The sequence below is a fragment of the Peromyscus leucopus genome, chromosome 5, assembly GCF_004664715.2.
Source record: "Peromyscus leucopus breed LL Stock chromosome 5, UCI_PerLeu_2.1, whole genome shotgun sequence".
Taxonomy (NCBI): Eukaryota; Metazoa; Chordata; class Mammalia; order Rodentia; family Cricetidae; genus Peromyscus; species Peromyscus leucopus.
In genome coordinates, this window is record NC_051067.1 from 128,162,404 (window position 1) to 128,184,501 (window position 22,098).

Sequence of the window (22,098 nt, forward strand, 5' to 3'; positions counted from 1 at the left end):
GTCAGGTGAACAAATGTTCATTCACCCCAGATAGGGCCCCAGGAACAGATCAAGGAAATGATTCCATCCAAGTCCAGCTCGGTGGAGCAATGAGTTCATTGGGCTTACTAACAGGAGCCTGAGTGGGTGTTACAAGGACGTGGCTGCTTTGGGGCAATACATCAACAGTGTCTCCCATAGCAATTGCTGACCCTCAGACATTCCTAGGAAGGGGTCACTCCAGGGAGAGCATGGGAATGGGCTGATCTCATAAGGGTCTTGTGGAGTTCAGCATAGTTGCTCTGATTCAAGGTGGCAAGGCCATGTCACACAAGAGGACACTTCCAAAACCATTTGACATTTCACCCTTCACATTCCAGGGCGACTGTCACATGTTTAAAGACATGTTCCTGGGTGTAGTGGTGCATCCTGTAATCCTAGCACTTGGAAGTTGAAGGCTGAAGGATTAGGGGTTCAAAGTCAGCCTTAGTTACATAGTGAGCATAGTGAGTTTGAGGCTAGCCTGGGCTACATGAGGCCCTTTCTCAAGAAAAGACACATAACAAAAAAGACAATTATTAATTAACAGGGAGTATCCAATCTTAGATGAATGTTAACACACTCAAGGCAAAAGTCCAGCTTGTGTCTTTTTGATGTGTTTGACTGGGAATTGAGAAATCTTAAAGAGATATTAAACTTGAGTCAATATATTAATGACAGAGATCCAATTCGTCTTTAATTAAATGAGAGGACTTTTTTAATGTTCTTATTTTTTAATGATTTATTTATTTTTATTTTATGTGCACAGGTGTTTTGCCTGCACATTTGTCTGTGTGAGGGTGTTGAATCACTTGGAGCTGGGTTACAGATAGTTATGAGCTGCCGTGTGGGTGCTGGGAATTGAACCTGGGCCCTCCGGAAGAGCAGCCAGTGCTCTTAACCTCTGAGCCATCTCTCCAGCCCTTTTTAATGACTCAAGGAAGCATCGAGATTGCATGACAGTTTAATATGATAATGTGGCATGAACCTGTGATTCACACACGTGGGTTCTAAAATCCCTGCTGCTGTCTGAGATGTTCTCAGACACCCACTCTAGAGCAGTGGTTCTCAACCTTCCTAATGCTGTGACCCTTTAATAACAGTTCTTCAATTGTGGTGATCCCCAACCATAAAATTATTTTTGTTGCTCCTCCATAACTATAATTTTGCTATGACTATGAACTGTCATGTAGATATCTGATATGCAGGATATCTGATATGTGATCCCTGTGAAAGGGTCATTTGACTCCGAAGGGGTCACAACCCACAGGTTGAGAAACACTGCCCTGGAGGGTAGGCATTTCCAAGGCTGTCAGTGACCCTTCACCGGTGAGCCTGTGCCAGGGCCGTGGCAAGCGCAGGGTTGACACAGCATCTTGCACAGGGGTCTGTGAGTCAGTCTGCTCCCCCTTCCTCCTGCCTGCCCCCGCTGCCTGTTGTCATGCGGCTGCTGATAGAGCCTCAGTGATGAGGGATGAGTCCCAGATTCAAAGATACCAGGCTCTGTGTCATTACAGCTTGACCTCACACCAAGGTGGGGCTCTAGATCCCTCATCGTGGCCAACTCAGGTGGAAACTGGTGTCCCTCTGCTGCTGCCACCACCGATGCCACCACCAAGATGACATTTCTGGATCCGAGACAGTTTTATGTGATTTTATTATGTGCTAAGCCCCAAAGGAGAGCAGCACTCCAGTCTCATTCATCACGAAACTCAGTTCTGTCCTGTGTATGAGGTGATAGGCATATATCAGCACACCTGGCTTTCTCCGTGGGTGCTGGGGATTTGAACTCAAGTCCTCATACTTGTGCAGCAAGCACTGAGCTGTTTCTCCAGCCCCTCAGCTGTTGCCCAGTGAGATGCACTCACTCCAGTAGAAGCACTCACCACTGAGCCAGATGACCTGAATCTGACCCTTGGGACCCACTTGGTGGAAGAAAACTGACTTCCTCAAGTTGTCTTCTTAACCTCCACATGCAAAACACACACACACACACACACACACACACACACACACACACACACACGTAATTAAAAATCTTAAGTCTCTGGTAGAAATTATGTAATTCTTTCCTGGACAAAGCCTAAGGTGAGACTCACAGAGATGCGACAGCGATACAGAGCTCTCAGTCCGAGTCATTCCCTTTATTATTCTGTGAACTCCACAGCAAGCAATGCTGCGTCTCCTCAGGGGCTTGCAGTGGCTGCATTCCGCAGGCGCAGGCCGACAGGATGCTCCAGACACTCAAGCCTGCCTTAATTGACTCTTTTGTGTATTTCTTGATTCATGGCTCTCAGCGGAACTGCTCTTGATGATGGTGTTTGTCAGTGCTGGTATTTCAGGATGGAAGTGGCCCCAGAGGCTGCCGGTGGCACAGGTGTGCTCATTTGTGTGACTCACTGGAGTGTGAAGAAGAGATGCGTTTTGAAGGGTGTCCCCGCCCCTCCTGCTTGTCAGGTCTCCCCTGGAGTTTGCCTGACTCTGTCATCTCTAAGTGACTACTGGGGATCCTTTCAATAAGGGGAGGGGTCTAGTCAGGTTTAAGGGAACAGTCTAGGAATGAACATGGTACCGTCTTGGTTTCCCAGGGTGTCAGCATCCAGGAGGGGCCAATCTTTTGACATTGTGACATAGCATTTTTATCTACAAAACTGACTGTTGAGGACCCTGTCAAAAAAAGTGTATCATAATCTTCTTGTATTTTAAGTCAGGTTACAACATGTTGGGCCATACTCACAGGAGTCCTTGGCCACATGTGGCATGCTGGATGCAGCTTGGCTACACCTGGTGCACATTTATACAGAAGCCCGTACCTGGTTGTCATCTGAAGCTCCTTTAGTCTGTCTAAGGACTCTCTTCTGACAGCCAGTGAACCGATGTCCAGATAACCTAACCCCAAGACAGATGATGCTCATTTCCAGTGGGGTACAAGGAGTGTCCCACAGATCTTGACTTCTTACTTGGCTTATGTCACTGGCTTTTTTGGCTTTTGTTCCACTGACCCCTCACAATATTGAGCACAGTCAGGTGACCCCTTGCTGTTGTTAATTTGACTGTATTTGGTGGATGCCTCCCTCCCCACTGGACCACACAATCAAATGTGGGAGCAGACTGCTTTTCATGGGAATGTAGAGAGACTGGGCGAGTGCAGTGATAAGACTATAAAGAATCTTTCCAGTTTGATGGACTCTGGGGCCCTTCAGTCTGCTAAACCCAGGGAAGGACAAACTTCAGAACTGTCTCTAAAGCATGGAGAGGTAGCCCTGAGGAGCTTGATAAAATCTCCATTGTCTGTGGTTGGAGAGGAGACGAGAACAGAGCATGGGTCCAGTGCTGTGCTCTGTCGCCTTGGATATGGTTTAACCTTGCACAGAGGCTGCGAAGCCACCACAGGCAAAAGGACAGTGGGACACCTGGCTTCGCCTAAGGAGCCTGAGATCTCATGGCTGAGATGCAGAGAAAGCCCAGTGTCCTCTGATGGGGTGGAGAGGTTGATGGTGGTTCATGCGCCCTCCAGATGAGGTATTGTGTGCTCAACACCAATGGAAAACACACAGAGATGTAAATATTTGCTTGAAGAATGTCTTTCTGACACTTCAGGGTACGTTTCCTGCCTCTGAGAAGCCAGTCACTAGCCCCATCAGTCCCGCATTAGAATCTGAGGAAAACGATCCCCACAGCAAGAGACCCGTCGTTTGGTACATCCAGCGGAGATAATGTGACCAGCATGCAGTGGCACTGAATACTGATAAGGATGTGACAGGCCATGCTTCGACTTGATGTCACATTCAGATGGTAGCTGAGAGATGAAAAGCAAACAGAAATTAATCCCCCTCCAGGAACCTCATACACATTCACTTAGTGCTTGCCTGCCGCTCAGCGGTCTGTCTCCTGTTCTCCCCATTAATAACTATAATCAAATATCCATGATCGGTTTCCACCAACCGGGTAATTGCCTTTGCTTCCTCATTTTCTGGGATGGGCGATGTGTTCGCAAGATGGGGCAGTTGTGTAACTGTTCTGTCCATGTGAACTCCGGAAGTCAGCCATGCCCTGCAGCTGTGGATGTCAGCCCACTTGCTCTCTGTGGAGTGAAGGAAGGAAGTAATTTTATTGTGCTATTTTTAGACTTCAATTTAGATTTCAGCCGCTATGATACTGTGTGCCTGGATAGATAGAGATGTCTGCACACAATTCCTTGCTACAGTTTCTGAGTCTGCCCTGGGCTCCAGCGGGTCCCAGATTTCTTCACTGCGGCCTCGGCAGTGACCTGTCACACTGGCCTCTTGTGCAGCGGAGACCTGCTGGGTCGTAGGGTGATGGTGCAGACTGCATCTGCAGCGGTTGGCAATCTCTGGCACTTCCATTTACCTGAGAAGGCTCAATCCACTCGTTCCTGTGCATGCGTAATGGGCGCCCCACAACTCTGTGTAAATAGACTCAGTTCGTGGCCATCTTTGCATTTTGAGACAATTTTCTAGAGGTGGTAGATGAAAGTTGCAACAAGAGAGTTGGTTTCCGTCCTCACAAACCAGAAGGGTGCGGGCACTGGGGTGCCTTTGCCTCAACTGTGGTAGAAGGCTTTGAACACAGCAGAAGTCCTAGTTTTTTCAGCATTGGTAATGAACTTGTCAGGAACACCAAGGGTCTTTGAGGGTGTGCCAGATATACCCACCTGAGCCTCTTTGGTGTCCTTGGTATTGTGTTGGCACCTGGGCTAATTCAGATCTCTTTGCATTTGAACCTTGTAGAATTGGGGACACAGTGGCTATTGATCCACAACATATTCGTCACTGTCACAGTGCGTACCGTGGATCACCTGATTAACACTGACAGCACACAAGATTTCCCAAGCGACTTAGCAAAGTGATCTGTGTGTATATCAATCCCTTCCACTTCTTCCCCCCTTTCTTCTACTGCTTTCCTTTTTCTCTCCTTCTTCCTCCTCTTCTCCCTCACCCACTTCCTCTCTCTCCTACTTCTTCTCCTTCAAATTACAAACCTTTTCAATGATCTGCGATGGTCTGAATATCCATGTCCTGGTTCAATTAAAATACTGATCCTTAATCCCCAGTGCAGTGGCCACCAGGGTGTGGCCCTCATCAATGATGATTAGCATTAGCATCCTTATGAAAGTGGTCCTTGCTTCTCCCACCATATGAGGGATGCAGCTAGATGGTACCATCATGAAGAGTTTTTTTTTTCTCACCAGACACCAGATTTTCTGGTATCTTGATCTTATATATATCCAAACTTCAATTTATACATATATATATTCACATATATCTAGTCATGTCAATTTTGTCCTTTTGAGTTGCTTAGAAAGGTTTCTGCCACTTTAACATTGTACAGATAATTTGGAATATGTGTTTGGTTCTTGAGCAGCTGAGAAGCCAACTAGAATGGCCTATTCCATGTTACTCTGAGACTTTAATTTTTAATGTAGCCATTCCGCAATGGTTACTTAGCAGGAAGGCATCCCTCTGTTAACCTTTATTAGGACAGATATTTTTCCAGCTTCCCTGGGTGTTTGTTGAGTTCATTAGGTCATTCCTGAGCACCTACGGTGAGTGACATCTTGCCAGTCTATATGTTTCCTGGGATTTAAAAAGGGAGCATGAAATATTCAGGAGCCTCTTTAAATATGAAGAGGAAGGCATGTGTCTGACCAATGAAATCAAATGGAATGTGGCTATGTTAAGAGTTCTGCCAGATGCCGTATGGTTCAGAGGAAGGTAGCATTATTGAGTGAGGTTTGGGAAGATATGGGTGATGTGAATTTTGATATTGGCCTTGAAGAACTGTTATATTTTAAAATAATAATAACAATGATGATGATAATAGTAGTAGTAGTAGTAGTAGTAGTAGTAGTAGTAGTAGTAGTACAAAGAGTAGATTCCATGGCCTGTACGTGAAGGTCAGGAGAGATTTTAAGAGTCGCCTCTGTCCTTTCACTGTGAGTTCCAGGGATCAAACTCAGGTCATCCAGCTTAATCTGGCAAGTCCTATTTTACCTGCTGGCCAGTTATGGTTGGAATGTAATGAGAGACAATCTGAGGGAGTAAAAGGCACAGGAAATAGCCATCTGTCATTAGAAACCATGTGCCTTTCCTGGAGGAGTGAAAGGGCCATTCTGATGGCACCTGAGGGACACCTGGGAAGCTGTATAGAAGAGTCCAGAGCAAGCAGAAGCTCCCTTACTGACTTGTCCAGTGGATTGTATCCTGGGTGATCCTGGAGCCTGCCAAGTTGACAAGTGTCATTGCTTCTCACAAGCTGGTGGAATGGGAGTTCCTGTCGGCATTGGTGCATATCCTAAACCAGAATACTTAATACTGTCTCCTTGAAACTGCCTATCCAACTACTTTTGTGATGTCTCCTTTTCCACCTCACAGTGGTAAAACAAGAGAAGCAAAAACCTGAAAACCTGCTGCCCTGGTTAGCTTTAACTTGCTTTTGCTCAGAGTTTTATCACAACAACAGAAAGGGAACCAGAACACCTGTTTCTGTGAGTTGTTGACAATCTACAATTTTGGAAATGCTTGTGCAATCATTGCTGGCTGGCTTTACTATAACAAGAAAGGGAAGCTAATCATGCTTATGTGTGATTTCTGAGACACCCAGACTCCTTCACCTGCACAACAGAGCTCTGCTCCGACACAACCACTTCATTTTGCTCACAATTAGTGAGTCATGAATATGGGAATGTCTTAGTAAGACAGGACACCCACCCCCCAAGGGGGTGCCTTCAGATCACATGCCAACAGTAGCCATTAGCTGAGGTTCCAGGGCCATTGCCTATGGTCTCTCCAGCCTGGTGACTCCAGCATGGACAGCTGTCTTGCAGGGCAAGAGTCCAAGAAGTGCTAGGTGGATGCCACATGACCTTCCTCTCTTGGTGGTTCTGAGCCTTGTTCCCATCAAGCTGACATGTGCTCGGTGGACAAGGTTAGCCCAGATCCCAGAGAGAGAATAAACACTAGATGTCCAATTGTAGGAATGGCAGAGTTCAAAGTATGTTTTGAAACCTGTACGATGTAGTCTGATTACAGCACTGTGAGGTTGTTTGGGGACTAAATGACAGAATGACATAATATAACTATAGCGCCATCCAGTGACTATAGATATGGAGCTTAGTCTAGATTGTCAGTTTGGTTGGATCTGAGAAGTGACTAAGAGATTACAGTACACCTCTGGGTGCATCTGTGAGGGTGTTTCTAGAGAGGATAAGAGCCACCTTCGATGTAAGCAGCGCCATTCCATCGGCTGGGTACATGCTGGAAATCTCAGCGCTGGAGAAGGCAGAGAAGGGCAGATCCCTGGGACCTGCCAGCCAGCCAGCTATCATAGCTGAATCAGCAAACTCCAGGTTCAGTGAGAGACCCTCAAAAAACAAGGTGGCTAGTGAGTGAGGAAGGCACTAGAGGTTGACCTCTGACCTCTACATATGTGTACACATACACACAAAATAAAATAAGGTTAAGTTTCTTCCTCAGAAAGTAAATAACAAGGAACTAGAGAGATGGCTCAGTGGTTAAGAGCACTGGATATTTTTCCAGAGGACCCAGGTTCAATTCCCAGCACCTACAGCTCATAACTGTAACTCTAGTTCAGGGGATTAGATGTCTTTTTGTAGCCTTTGCTGACACCAGGCACACACATGGCTCACCAATATATGTGCAGACAAAATACCCATACACATAAAATAAATTTAATTTTTTTAATTAGTAAAAAATAAATTAAAGTGTAAAACTTGAACATTTATAATTGTGGCCTTTTCTCTCTGTTGGAGATTAAGCTGCCCAGAGAATAGAAAGAAGGCAAACATATGCTTCAATAGTTTCCATTGAGAGTTTAGAACCATCACCTTCTCCTCTCTGGGTTGATGTTTTCCTCCCTTGTGAGTCTAGTAAAAAGGACCTGATGATTTTCAAAGTTTCCAGAGAATAAGACAAAAGGCTCTGTTCCTTTAAATGAGAGTAAATCAGGAGAGATGGGTTGGTGATAAGGGCTGAGATTACAGACATCAGTGTTAGAACTCAGGGTCCCTCCAGCAGTGGTGGCGCACGCCTTTAGTCCCAGCACTCAGGAGGCAGAGGCAGGCAGATCTCTGTGAGTTCAAAGCCAGCCTGGGCTACAGCCTGAGTCCCAGGAAAGGCACCAAAGCTACACAGAGAAACCCTGTCTTGAAAAGCCCCAAACCAAAAGCAAAAAAAAAAAAAAAAAAAGAACTCAGGGTCCCCAGCTGGTTGGTTGTTTTTGTTTGAGACAATATCTCACTCTAGCCCAGGGTAGTCCAGAAATCACTACGTAGTCAAGGCTGGCATTGAACTCACTATAATCCTTCTGCCTCAACCTCACAAGCACTGGGGTTATACCCATGAGCCATGAGCCACTATGTTCAGGATGCTTCTACTTCTTCAGTAGAGAGGCAGACTACATGCCCTGATCCCTGCATGCCCACATCATCCTCAGCAAAGCATGACCACACTCAGTCCTCCGAGGAGTCAGACATGGTTGTGGTTGATTGATCTTTTAGGCCTCCTTTAACTTTGGAGCATTTGCTGAGAAACTCCGGCTACAGTGCTGGGTCTCAGTTCTCTACCCAGAGCGTGCACTGAGATTCAGACCTCTAAACTGCCTCCTTACAGCTCAAAACACCAGCCTTGCTCTCGTGAAGCTTGGTGGTTCTGAGTCATTCATCGGTAAGGCAATTTTTGTTAATGACCCAATTACTTTTCTGGGCAAGAAGAGCAGGCATCTCACCACTTACACACCAACCATGACTCTCTTTAGTACAAACAGATGCAAGGAGCAGATGTCTCAGAAACCCAACCCTTGAAGAAATGATCACGTGGTCCACAAGGAACACTGCCATCTTACACCCACATATTTGAATCGCCACATGGATTGTGCCTCTGAAATTGGCACCTAGACTTTGGCGAGTGTGTTCTAGAGATAGCTCAGGACCAGTTCACTTTTACCCAAACAGGAAACACACTATATTTCATCAATCATTGTGACATTCCAGGAGTTAAAATGTGGAAAGTTGTTGACCCTCTTTCCTTAGGAGCCTTAAGAGACCTGCAGCTTGCCCCATGATTCCCACTGGCCCTATCCCATGATTCCCACTGGCCTAGCCCATGATTCCCACTAGTTCATAGGGCCTGGGGTCAAAGAGAAGGTATGACAGCATTGGGCCCCAAACCGGAAAGAATACCAGTAAAGCATCTTCAATTTAAAGAGGAGAGCAAGAGGGAAGACAGACTGTAGAGCTACATTAAGTCTGCAGGTTGATAAAGTTATAAATCCTGGAAACTAGTCTCATGCCAGCCTAAGAAATATTGAAGATCAGCAAGTGCTTAAGGTTTTTTTTTTTATATTTAAAGTATTTAATACTTAGAGATTTAAATGTACAAATATGGGTGTGGTTAGAGAATTGCTCAGACAAAACTACAGACCCTTAAGTACCTGAACTACAACATTAAGAGAGCAAGAATAGAAGAAAGGTCAGAAGAGAAAAATGAGGCAGGAGCTCGGGAGGCAATAAAAGGTAAGACAATCAATCCACAGAAAGGAGCCAGGAGAAGACGTAAAGGTAAGGACAAAAGCCAATGAAATCAAGACTAGAAATCAATACCAAGGATTGATGAAGCAAAGAGTACCTCTTCGAAACAACTAATAAGATAGAGTCTTAGTTACTTTACTGTTGCTGTGAAGAGACACCATGACCAAAGCAACTTATAGAAGAAAGTTGATTGGCTTACAGTTTCAGAGGGTGAGTCCATGGCCAGTCATGGCAGGGAGCATGGCGGCAGGCAGGCAGGCATGGTGCTGAAGAAGTAGCTGAGAGCTTACATCTGATTCACGAGGAGAGAGAGAGAGAGCGCTAACGTGGAATGCCATGGGCTTTTGAAACCTCAAAGCCCACCCCCAGTGACACATTTCTTCTGACAAGGCTACACCTCCCAATCCTTCCCAGTTTTGCCAACTGGGGACCAAACATTTAAACATATGAGCCTATTGGGGGCATTATCATTCAAACCAACACAAATAGCAAGTTTCCAGTAACACTGGACAAAGTCAGAAGGCAAAGAAATCTCACATAGAACAGAAAGGAGAGGTATCTTCAAGAATAAATGATTTTGAAGTTTTTTTTTTTTTTTTTAAATTATGACCAATGGGCTGAGAGATGGCCCAGCAGGTCACGATGCTTGCCTTGCAGGTCTAGCAACCTAAGTTTGATCCCCTGAATTCCATGATAGAGGTAGAGAATCAACTCCCAAATCATTCATTTCTTCAGACTTCTACACATGCATCATGGCATGCATGTGCACACACACACACACACACACACACACACACACTTAATAAAAATTTTTAAAAGAAAAAAATATGAGCAAGCATATAACACTGTATTTCAATTCCAATGAAAATGGGGCTAATTTCCACAGAGGACAGAAAATATAAACACAGGCACAAAGAAATGGAAAATTGCATTGGAGAGATGGCTCAGCAGTTAAGAGCACTTGCTGTTCTTAGAGAGGACCCAGGTTTAGTTCCCAGCACCCATCTCAGGAGGCTCACAGCTGCCTCTAACTCCAGTCCCAGGGATCCAGCTCCCTCTACTGCCCTCTGCAGGCACTTAAATGTACACACCCACATAATCAAAAATTAATCCTAAAAAAATGGAAAAGATAAGTTGATGATAAAACTTACAGATACTGTAATTGAATGTCTCCATCAAGTGTCTTCGGAACAGAATGGGTCTCAAGAAAGGAACAGGCAGGCAGTGGGCACATAAAGAGATAGTCTTGGGGAACCAGAAATGAGCCTTGTGGAGAAATGCAAATCCAGATCCCAAGGCACCATCGAATTGGCTAAAATTAGGAACCAGGAAAATGACTAAAGCCAGAACTGCTAAGGATTGTCCCACACTAGGTCCATCCTCCTCCGTCCTGCACAGGGCGTAGCTCAGAAAACTACGTTCTCTTTCTTTTTTGTTACATTGGATTAGCATGGAACACAGGCAGAGCAGGCCTCACATGTTCTACTTAATGAGTTTTCATACAACACATACCCTGGCAGGACCCCCAGCACACCAAGAGCCCCAGTGCTCTCCCTGGTATGACTTCCCTCTCCTGAAGTTTTCTCCTCTTTTGACTTCTGATGCCACAGATTTGGTTTGCACTGTGTGCGTGTGAGCGTGTGCACACACACACAAGTGGACAATAGGCATCTTCTTTTATTTCTCTCCACTTATTTTTGAGACAGGGTCGTTCACTGGACTTGAAGCTTGCTATTCCCATGAGATTCACCGCTCAGCAATCCCCAGGGATCCTCCAGCATCCCAGCACTGGGGTTATAGGCACATGTTGGGGAGTGCTCTGAGACCCATCCTGGGTGTCTAGCTATGGAGTAGGGAGCTCCCCACCAAGAATGGGCTGTGTAAGCTGAGTCTGAAACACTGTGATTCTGTGAGGGGAGCATGAGTGGGTGTGTGCTGCTAAGCAGAGTAGGATGGCAGGTGGCTTTAGGTCTTGACTGGCCTGGGCCCAGGTTATATGTGTGTCAGTGGGTGAGTATTTGCTAGTGGGATGACATTCCAGGTAGTAGAAGAGCACCTGCGGAAGCCTGTGATTAGGCAGAGCTGGGCAAGTTTGTTGACTCAAAGAGATCCAGCGGGAGTATTGGGCCTGATGTGCTATACTGGGTGCTTGTTCTTGGAAGCACAAATGGGATTCTGGGTGTCCTTGCTGACCAGACAGCTAAGAAGGGCTCACATGAATATCACCATGACTAGGGACACACAGATTTTGGTCCCTCTATGTCCCCAGGTTGATGTTTTGTCTCTGTAAAACGATGCTGTGGAGTGTGAGATGATCCCTGACACCAACACACTGTGGATGGGTAGCATGAGCCACCACCGAGCTAATTGCCATGCCTGCCTCCCTCTGTCTGTCTTAGCTGCAGGTGCCCACTGCTTGCAAGAGTGTGGGAAGCCGACTTGGAGGCTTGTCGGCTGCTGACGCAGAGCCTGTGGCTCCAGGAAGCAGGCAGTAGTCCACATGCAGAAGATAAGAAGCAGGTGAACGGCACAGGAGAGGCCACCTGGACAGCTGCCCTGGCTGTCCATCCCAGACCCCACCCCGAAGAGGAGAAGACCCCCTGGCTGGTGTTCCATGAGGGGAATACTCACTCAGCCCCCTTACCACACTGTGCTGGAGGCCATCAGAAAGAGGTTTGTCCTGTGTGTGCGTGGCTTTGACCGGGGTCTGTTGTGTGGAATTTGGGAATAAGAACAAACAGAACTGGGCAGGGGGTTGCCATAGACCCTCAAGAAGTTCCCAAATTTTATATAACTCTTGAATATGGTAACAAAAGAGTATATAACTTTTTGAAGCTTAGAACATAGAAGAGCAAAGAGAAACGTTTGCAACATTGGCTTTCTTTTTAATCCTAGTTTAGATGGCCGCATTATTCTAATTCATTCTAGAATACGGAAGTTAATATAGAATTATATATAGTATGCACTATGCATCATATATAGCATAGGTTGTTATGTAGACTGTATGTTATACATCATGTATTTCATTGTATCTCTAGAGCCTTTAGATTACAATATATCATTTACAAATTCAAACATTCTAATGTATTCTAATCTATACATGTTGTCATTTCACCAAAACAGATCATGACCAGTTTGTGGTTCCTGTTTTCATGAAATCAGAGCAAAACAAAGCACAGACAGTCCTGTTGTTTGGCCTGATGTGTGCATTTCTGTTAGAACGTGATTTTACCTAATTCTTTAAATCGGAGGCTGACCCTGACAGGTAGACAAGGCTCCCCCGCCCCTCCCTTTCCCAGCTTTTCATCCCCCTCCTGCCCTAAGTCCAAAGGCACTCCCTGGCTCCATGCCTTCCCTCTGAGGCGTCCAAGCTCCTTGTTTGGTGGCTTCCAGGTAGTCTGCTGGATCCTGTACATTCTGTAAGGGAAGAGCTTGGCTGTAGCTGCTGCCTGGCTCTTTCTGTTTCACCTTGACTTTTTGAAGGGGTGCAAATCTCATTGAACCCCTTCCTTTGTCTTTGCCAAGACTCAGTGAGATGGGAGGGTGGGTAGGGAGTGGACGCCAGTCAATCCATGGGGCCTCCTGCCCCTGTATAGGACCAGAGCCATTACATTACAGATCCTGTGCCCTGTGCTCAGCATAACATCCAGTTGCTGTGTCTGTGCTGTCGGACTGGCCCTGCTCCTGTATTTGAACACATGTCCCCAGGGGAAGATGAGTGGTGTCATAGTCACTCTGGGTCCCTGCTGGCCTCAGCTGGGTAGGCTTTAAGTGGAGCCCCTGTGTTACTCAGGGTTCTCTCTGGAATAGTAGCAGAGTTTGCCAAATGCTTAACAGCTTCTCAGGGGGCCAGGTTTGTACTGGAAGGCATGGGCCATAGTAAACCGTGAACCTATTCCAGGAGCCCGAGGGCAGCAGAACCTCTTTAAGGGTGAGATGGCAGTATTTTGTTATAATTGTTTTATTTTTAAAGCATGCGTTGCTGTTCATCTCTGACCATGTCTAATTTATAGATCAAGCTTTGTCACAGGTAGGTATGTGCATGAAAAATTGTTGTACTTGGGTTTGATGTTGTCTGTGGTCTCAGGTGTGCACTGAGGAGTCCTGGCACATTGTCCCCATGGAGAAGCTGTGACAGTTTCATATAGTGAGACTGGTGGTCTTTGGATTCACAAGTGTCATAGATCTTAAGATGACAGATTTTTTTTGGGGGGGGGAAGCAAAATGATGGGACCAGAGAGAAGGTCTCGTTGCCTGGAAGCTGGAAGAAGGAATCTGGGAGGAGTGACATGTGTTCTCTGCCTTGTGGTATAGTCACTCTGTGTATATGTATATAGCTGAATCATGGAGAGAGAGAGAGAGACAGAGAGAGAGAGAGAGAGACAGAGAGAGACAGAGAGAGACAGAGAGACAGAGACAGAGAGAGACAGAGACAGAGAGAGAATGAACATTATTGCACATACCTTTCCAGAACTGACTAAAAGTTTAATTGCAATGTCTGCCTGCTTAAAATCAGGACTGTGTATGAAACAGGTGGATTTAGACTCAGTACTCAGGGAAGAAGAGGCCTGGGTTGGAGTCTCTGCTCTTGTTCTGTCTCTGCTGCTGGGAGGCTGCATCTCCCCATCCACTGACACAGCTCCAGCAACAGCGTGGGCTGGAGAGATGGCTCGGTGGGTAGAGCGCTTGCTGGGCAAGCGTGAGGACTTGAGTTCAACTCCCAGCACCCATGTGAAAGGCTGGGCATGGCAGTGTAAGCTTGTCATCCCAGCAGTGGGGATGGTGAGCCTCGGGCAGTGAGAGACCCTGTCTCAATGTCATCTCAGCAGTGGGGATGGGGAACCTCGGGCAGTGAGAGACCCTGTCTCGATGTCATCCCAGCAGTGGGGATGGGGAGCCTTGGGCAGTGAGAGACCCTGTCTCAAAAAACAAAAACAAAAACAAAACAAAACAAAAAAACCAAACCAAAAACAAAAACAAGGACTGACACCAAAGTTGACTTCTGGCCTCTGTGTGCACACACACACACACACATATGAATGGTTTCCCTGTGCACACACAAACACCTCTGCACATCCTTCTCAACACATATGAACATGCATACAACTCATACACACATGCCTGCACATACACTCTCAGACACAAAAATAACAATGGCCATAAAAATCAAGACAACAATCAGAACTAAGTTTTTAGCAGCATTAATTACCTTTGTTACCATGACCGAATGCCCGACAGAAACAAGAGAGGAGAGAATGTCTTTGGCTCACTGTTTCAGAGGCCTCAGCCTGTCATGGTGAAGTGTGTGTGAGCAGAGCTGGCTACATCACATTGGGCCATCTCTTTGGTCTTGTTAGTTGTGGTGTCTGTACACATGGTGAAGCCTAGCTGGTGTTGATTTCTGTATCTCTGGTTTTCTGGAGGTCACAACACCTGAAACACCTTTTGAAATTCTACTTTGCTCCCGTTGTCAGGAGGAGAAAGTGAGCAGTGAATGAGAGAAATGCCTAAGGCTTTATAAAGGGGAAGTCTTGTATTTACTGGGTTTAGACCACTGAGGCTGAGAGGTGCAATAGTTGGGGGTCCCCTGGTGAAGGTGGTTTTGCCTTTCTGTCTTGCTTTTCAGGGGCTACTGAAGTCTGGGGGATGATGTGTTTATGTGGAGGCAAAATGTTCCTTTGCTTTGCAGCTCCAGGTATGTTTAGCAAGGCTCTGCTGGCCCAGGCTACCCCTACACTGGTTTTCCTATTGAAGCACGACACCCTGGGGGCAGGCAATTGCTTTTCAATCCAAATCTTCCATGACCAATCGAGGGCTTCTTACCGAGGTCCACCGGGAAATGGTTTCAAAGCTTTTGCTGTGCTTATCTGGCCAGTGCAGTGATAGGCATTTCGGAGGCACATTGTTTAGGGAGTGCTTTGTTGCTCTGGAACATCAGTCCTGTGACTGAAGGTCCTTGCCAGGCTTCTCAGTGCAGTTACCTTCATTCTGCAGATGAGTCCGTGAAAGCAAAGCCCTTTGCTTGAGGTTTTATTTAGAGGAAGTCACCAGCCCTGCTAAGGGCTGCATGGGCATGCCTAGATTGTGAGAGCCTTTTCTTTTCCGGTGTCCTGAGGGTTCCCTGCAGAGTCTTTTAGCTGATGTTGGCCCTGGTTTAGAGATAGTACCAACATGACACAGGAGCCAGGCAGAAGCTGGGGAAACCAGTATGTCAGTTTCCTGTACTGACGGGGTACTGCCCATACTGGCTGTTCTGACCCCAATACCTTTGGGATTCTTTCTTTCCTGACTGTGGCCTGCCCCTGCCAGCTGCTCTCTGTTCTACTGATGAGCTCCCCTCCTGCCTCGTTCCCTGGACAGCATGGCTACCTCTGATCTCCCTCCCAGCTGTGACCTTTCCAAGCCACAAGCTGCCACCAAGCAAGCTAAAATAAGCCAGAGAGAAGCTGGCATCATGGAGGAATCACATGTGGTACTTTAGCAACCAGAAAGTTGCTACTGATTTCTGCAAGCAAAGAAATCAGCAATAAAGACAAAAGCAGACACCACAGCTTTGTCTCTGAGGCTGCATTCAAAATATTAGGGCTGGGAAGATGAGGAACCCTTCCCTGGCCATCACAGAATCACGGCCGATACTCCTCTCACAGAAGACAGGTTGACAAGGGGAAAAAGTGACAAATTTATTTAATCAAAGTTTTATGAGACACAGGAGCTGTTAGAAATAGCCCAGGGACTCAGGGAAAGCGCTGATTTTTTTTTTTTTTTTTTGCTAAAGTTTGAGGGAAAATGGTCAGTGTTATGGTTTGGACAAGAAATGTCCCTCTGAAAGTTCTTGTGTTAGGCTTGGTCATCAGCTGGTGATAATATATTGAGAAGCTGCAGACTAGCACTGGGTCACCGGGAGGAGGTGAGGGTGGCTTTGGAGTATGTCGCCTCTGGCCTCTTGTCCTGCTTTCTAGTTCCTGACTGTGGCGCTTTGAATGTGAAATGTTCCCTATAGGCTTATTGGTTTGAACATTTGGTCCCCGGTAGGTGGCGCTGTTTGGGGAGGTTGGACCCTTAGGTGGCTGAGCCTCCTTGAGGAAGTAGGTCACTGGGGATGAACCTTGAGGTGTTGTCCTTCCTGTTCAGGGCTCTACTTCCTGTTCATTCTCTGCTAACTAGAGATGCAGTGTGACTAGCCAGCCTCCCGTCCCTTCCACCATGTCTTCCTTGCCTACCATCATTGTGATACTGTGTGCCAGAGGCCTTGGTGGGTTGGGCCAAGGTGCCCTGGTGGGTGAGGGAGACACGCCATGCAGACAAGGTGGTGGGCTGCCGTGTGGAGTGGTGGACAGTTACTCACACCATGCAGACAGGGCATCCACGTGGAAAGTTTATTGGGGGGAAGGGAGGAGGAAAGGGAGGAAAGAAGAAAGGGGAGGGAGGGGGAGACAGAGAGAGAGGCTCAGAGGTGCACACCTCATGGGTATAGAGAAAGAGAGGAGGGTGGGGAGGAGGAGTTTTCTCTTAAAGTGGGCTTTATATAAGATGACGTCAGGACCCTGGGTGGGCCAGGGTATTATCTGCTTATTGGCCAGTATCCCAAGAAGTGGGTCTGAATGCTAATAGCCATATCTTCCTCACCCATGGTTGCAATCCTGGACTGTGTAAGTAGAAAAAGGAGACTAAGCCATAAGTACCACGCATTCATTGTTCTTTGCTTGTTGGCTGTGGGTGCACTGTGAGCACCTAACACAAGCCCCTGCCTCTGTGACTTCCTCATTGTGATGGACTATAACCTTGACCTGGGATGTAAAATAAACCCTCTCTCCCCTTAGTTGCTTTTCTTAGCATATTTTTTTTATCACAATAGCAAACAAGATACTAAGACACAATGCAAGAATGTGAAAAGGTCCTCCTCCCTACAAGTCCATGGCCATCAAGCTCTGTCCAAGCACATGGAGCCAAGCAACCCCGATTGAATCCTCAAATCAATGAGCCCAAATAAGCCCTTCATCTATTTACATTGTGTGACAGGTACTTTGGTCACAGAACTGAAAAGTCACAATACAGAAAAGATTGATGTGGGGAGTCAGTGGGTCATTGCCATGAATAACCGTGGTTCTGTGCCTCGTAAAACTTTGGAGCTAAGCCGGCAGTGGTGGCACACACCTTTAATCCCAGCACTCAAGAGGCAGAGGCAGGCGATCTCTGTGAGTTGGTCTACAGAGTGAGTTCCAGGACAGCCAGGACTGTTCCACAGAGAAACCCTGTCTTGAAAAAAAAAATAGTAACTTTGGAACTAGTTTGCTACATGAATTTGGAAGAGTTTGGAAGTGAGTGTAGGTTGGAGAAACTCTAGAATGCTGAAAGCAGAGGTAAAAGACCAACCCTGGGAGACGTTCAGAAAGCTAGGCCATATTTTTTGAGTCTCAGATGGGAATGATGTTTCTGTTAGGAGTTCATGTTACCTTCTGGAAAACCATTTGTCTAAACCCAGGAGCTAAACTAAATCCTCTGTCTTCAGTCAGTTATAACAAGTATCCTGAGCTCCCCAAGGCAGACAGATGCAGAGAACGGAGCTTGCACCACCACGGGTGGACTTAAGAACAGCCGAGCAGGGATGGAGCGATGCTGTGGGCTCAGAATCTCCTTGAACCATCTCAGCAGCATTCCTTCCCCTGTGCGGGGCCATGGCCACCTGCAAGGAGCACCTTTCCAGATACTGAAAACACACACTTTCAGCTGCTGATCACACAGTGTAGGATTAAGGTCTTTGGAGGGGTTTGCCAAGAGACTTTCAAGGGGCCTTCTTGCACAAGCCTTACCTATAAGCTGCCATCCACACTTTCCAATTGTGGCATCTTTTAAGTGCACAGAACACTTAGGAAGTACTTGCAAAGCCATCCTCTGTCTCCTCTCTCCATCTATTCAATATTGTTGTATATTTCCAAGGTTTTTCATTTAAAAAAAATAAAGATAAGAACTTTGTTTTCACGTTAATGTTGCACTGTTTTACATGCTATTTAAAATATATAATTAGGATTTTAAGTACAATTGGCATAAATAGGTTTAGAAACCATTCATCCAGTAAGAGTGCAAGTTCTCTACCCTCCAGCCTGGCCTTGGCCCCTGGCTGTGATGGAGGGAGCAGGTGGGTGAAGGAGGAACTTCCTCTGTAGCCAGTGAGTGGCTCCTGCTGGTCCTTTTCTGTTAATTAAAGTCCCTGCCTGCTGCCAGCCTCCTTCACCTGCCCCAGGGAAGGAAGTTGATTCCTCTGATCTGCCTGCTTCCTGTACTTTTGGAAAAGTGTGGAATCGCTCTCTGTGCTCCAGGGCCCAGGGTGGGGGCATCTCTATACTTCTTCCATTAATTAAGCATAGCTCAGTGCTTCTGAGAAAACAACCTCAGGGCTCCTGGAGTCTTCCACCGTGGAAACTCTTTGTCATTTGCTGGCAAAGACTGAGGGACAGATAGACAGCAGGGTGGTCACAGTCACCACAGGGTGGCAGGGGCACTTTCGCACACGGGCAGCACAGGCTTCACTAACAAATGCACATCGGTGCCCTTCCAGCAGCTGAGAGGTTTTCATCCCAGGGTTTCCTGTTTCCAGAAATGAACTTACAGTCTATCCTTCATCACAGCCAGACCATATCTAATTCCCCAACAGGGCCAGGACAGTTAAAGATGGGATTTTCTTGTTCCCCAAAGACTAATTGTAAGCCAGGACTGACTATCCAGGCTAGGAACAGGCAAGAGGCCTGGCTGAACCTTTATCTTATGTCTATCTCAGGCATGCTACCCCTTCCTTTCCAACACATAGTTTAATGCCTTTCTGTCTATCTACACCGGCCATCTCTTTTCCCAGCCACGGGGTCCTTCCCTTCTTCATGCATTTATGGGGGACATTGTTCTAGCGAAGCAGACATAAGTGTTGGTGGGTGCTGACAAGCTACAGCAGCAGTATGAGAAATAAAAATGGCTGTGCACTCTTCTCCATCTGGGGATAGTGCAGTGTCTCATGAGGGGCAGGTCCCGCTCACCAAAGTACCCATCTTCTCCCTGCAAGCTGCAAGTGTCCATGACTCTATGGGAAAAGGCAGGTACATTCTGGGATGGCAACATTCAGAATTCAGGCTAAGTCTTGTCTCTGAAAACGCCTACTCCCATGTTCTAATTGTCACACAGTCTTTTTTTTCCCCCACTCAGAAATTCAAGTTTTTAGGACTCCTAGCACACATGGGTGACATGTGGCATTTGATCTTGTTCTCTTAGGGGCTTATTCCCATGGAGGAGTCCCAAGCTGTGGTCTGTCTGCACTTTCTTCTTTTAGAAAAATGTCTTGACTTCTTTTCATTCATATGTCTGTGTATGCCACACACACGGGGGTGTCCACAGAAGCCAGAAGAATCTGTCAGATCCCCTGGAGCTGGAGTAATAAGCGATTATGAACCGCTCCATGTAAGTGCTCAACTTGGGTTCTCTGGGGGAGCAGCAAGCACTCTTAACTCCTGAGCCATCTCTCTAGCCCCTGTCTGCACTTTCTTACACAAAGGGGTCCTGGTGGTTTGCTGTCACTGTTTCCAGACTCTGAATCTTCACGGAAGGGAGATTATTCAGGCCCTGTCTGATGCCGTAGATCGTATTGGCTGACAGGTTTTCCTCAGAAGATCCTATTGAAATCTAGCCTGCTCTATTTCATTTTTGTGGGTTTTAAGAAAATTATTGGATTCTTTGTGTGTGCGTGCGTGTGTGTGCAGAAGCTAGAGGTAAACTTGGGGTGTCATTCCTTGGGTACTGTATATATATAGAGAGAGAGAGAAAAAAGAAAGCGCTGGCCTGGAACTTGCCATGTAGGCTGGCCTGGCTGGTCAGTGGATCCCAGGGACTCGTGGGTCTCTGTCTCCCCAGCACTGGGATGAGAGTGCACACCAACTCAAGTGGGCCAGAACTCAGTCTCCATGCTTGTCCAGCAGGCACTTTGCCAACTGAGCCACATCTCCAGCCCCTGCTTGGTTCAACTTTGATGTCCAAGCCCAGACTGCTGAAGGGAGGCAGCCCAAGCCCTCCTGGATAATCCTGCCATACAAAAGGCAGTTTCCCTGGTTCTTTGTGCACACTGGAAAAAAACAAAAAAAACAAACAGGTCCGTTTGTGCTGTGCGGTCAGGCTATTTCTTCTGCTATTGAAGGTTTTGGTTCTGTTAATTGGTTCTGTTTAACACTAAATAAAACTGAACACATTTGTCAGTGAACTCGCTTCTCAAAGCCTGCTTTGAACAAGCGTAGCGTACTTGAAGACAACTCACGCCTTGCTCAGACCTAAAGAGGTCTAAATGTTTCAGATTCCTTATGCCCCTTCAGACATCTGGATGCTTTTAAAAGAGAAGCCCACCCACTCAGGGTGTGACCATACAATGTGGAATTTAGATGAATATTTCTATTCTCTGGTATAATAAAGACGCACCCTTGGAGTCCTAATGTGTGTCTCTCTGCTTAATGGAATTTACTCAGTGACTGTAGCTCTCAGCATGGATGTGGAAAGTGAAGCTTATCGTAGAATCTATTTCAAATAGATGCGAGAGATACTCTTTGTGTGACGGACAGGCATTTGTCTGAGGTAATGATTTTTTGTGAAGACTGTGTTTTTGAAGGGAAGATACAGATCATAGAGCATTCCTGGAATGCATTTGCAAAGAAACTATTCTGGAAAACAGCCCAGAGGCTCCGATGGTAATAGTGAGCTGAGGGAAGGGTTAGCGTCCACTGAGCTCTTCCACGGTGGTAGTCTCATCTGGTTTACCTCAAGCTGTAGGAGAGGGAATGAGGCTTAGCAACAGAGCAGACATCCTGGGGCTCAAATCGAATTTTGGGGTTTGTAAGTGTGCGTGCGCGCGCGCGCGCAGTACAGGGTTTTGGATAGTGTCATATCTTAGCAATCCCTAAATGCTGACGGCTTGGCAGCTACTGTAGAAGACTGCTCAGCCGCCTGTCTTTCCCTGACTGTGTAGCCTGTGACTTTCACTCTAGGAAGGTGTTTTTTTGTGATGGTTGGCTATTTCAGACGCCTCATCACATGGGTGAGGAAAATAAGGGCCTGGGTGCATTGGTTGAGTTATGCAGAGGATAATAACCAAGATGGCGGCTCAAGCAGGAGATTGTGGTCTGTCACCTGTGCCCCCCCCAAACACAATGGAGGCTCTCAGTGGCTTTGGAACCTAGTCCCAGGTCAGCATAAGTAACATGAATTCCTAAATGGTCTTATAATAAAAACCTGGGGCCAGATATTGGGGTAAATGCTGAAAGATCAGAGAGACAAAGGAACAAGCCACAGCTCACCTCACCAACTCCACGAATCCTCTGACTGAATATCTCTGAGTCCTCACTGGAAAGGCTCCAGATGAAAAAGCCTCTAGCTGAAAGGGACGCTTCTGCCGAAAAGCCTTTAGTTCCTGCCTCCTCACGCCTTTCTCTGCCCAGCCATCACTTCCTGGGATTAAAGGTGGGTGTGCTTCCCAGTACTGGGATTAA

At 46.6% G+C, this 22,098-nt stretch overlaps 1 protein-coding gene across 1 annotated transcript in view; it reads left to right on the plus strand.

Annotated features, from left to right (window-relative positions):
- The window catches only part of Disc1 (DISC1 scaffold protein), a 207,416-nt gene that overhangs the window by 165,152 nt on the left and 20,166 nt on the right, over positions 1 to 22,098 (plus strand). Inside the window, exon 11 of the mRNA XM_028889789.2 lies at positions 11,986 to 12,259. Within this exon, the coding sequence (XP_028745622.1) occupies positions 11,986 to 12,259 (274 nt within the window). The remainder of the gene's footprint in view (positions 1 to 11,985; positions 12,260 to 22,098) is intronic.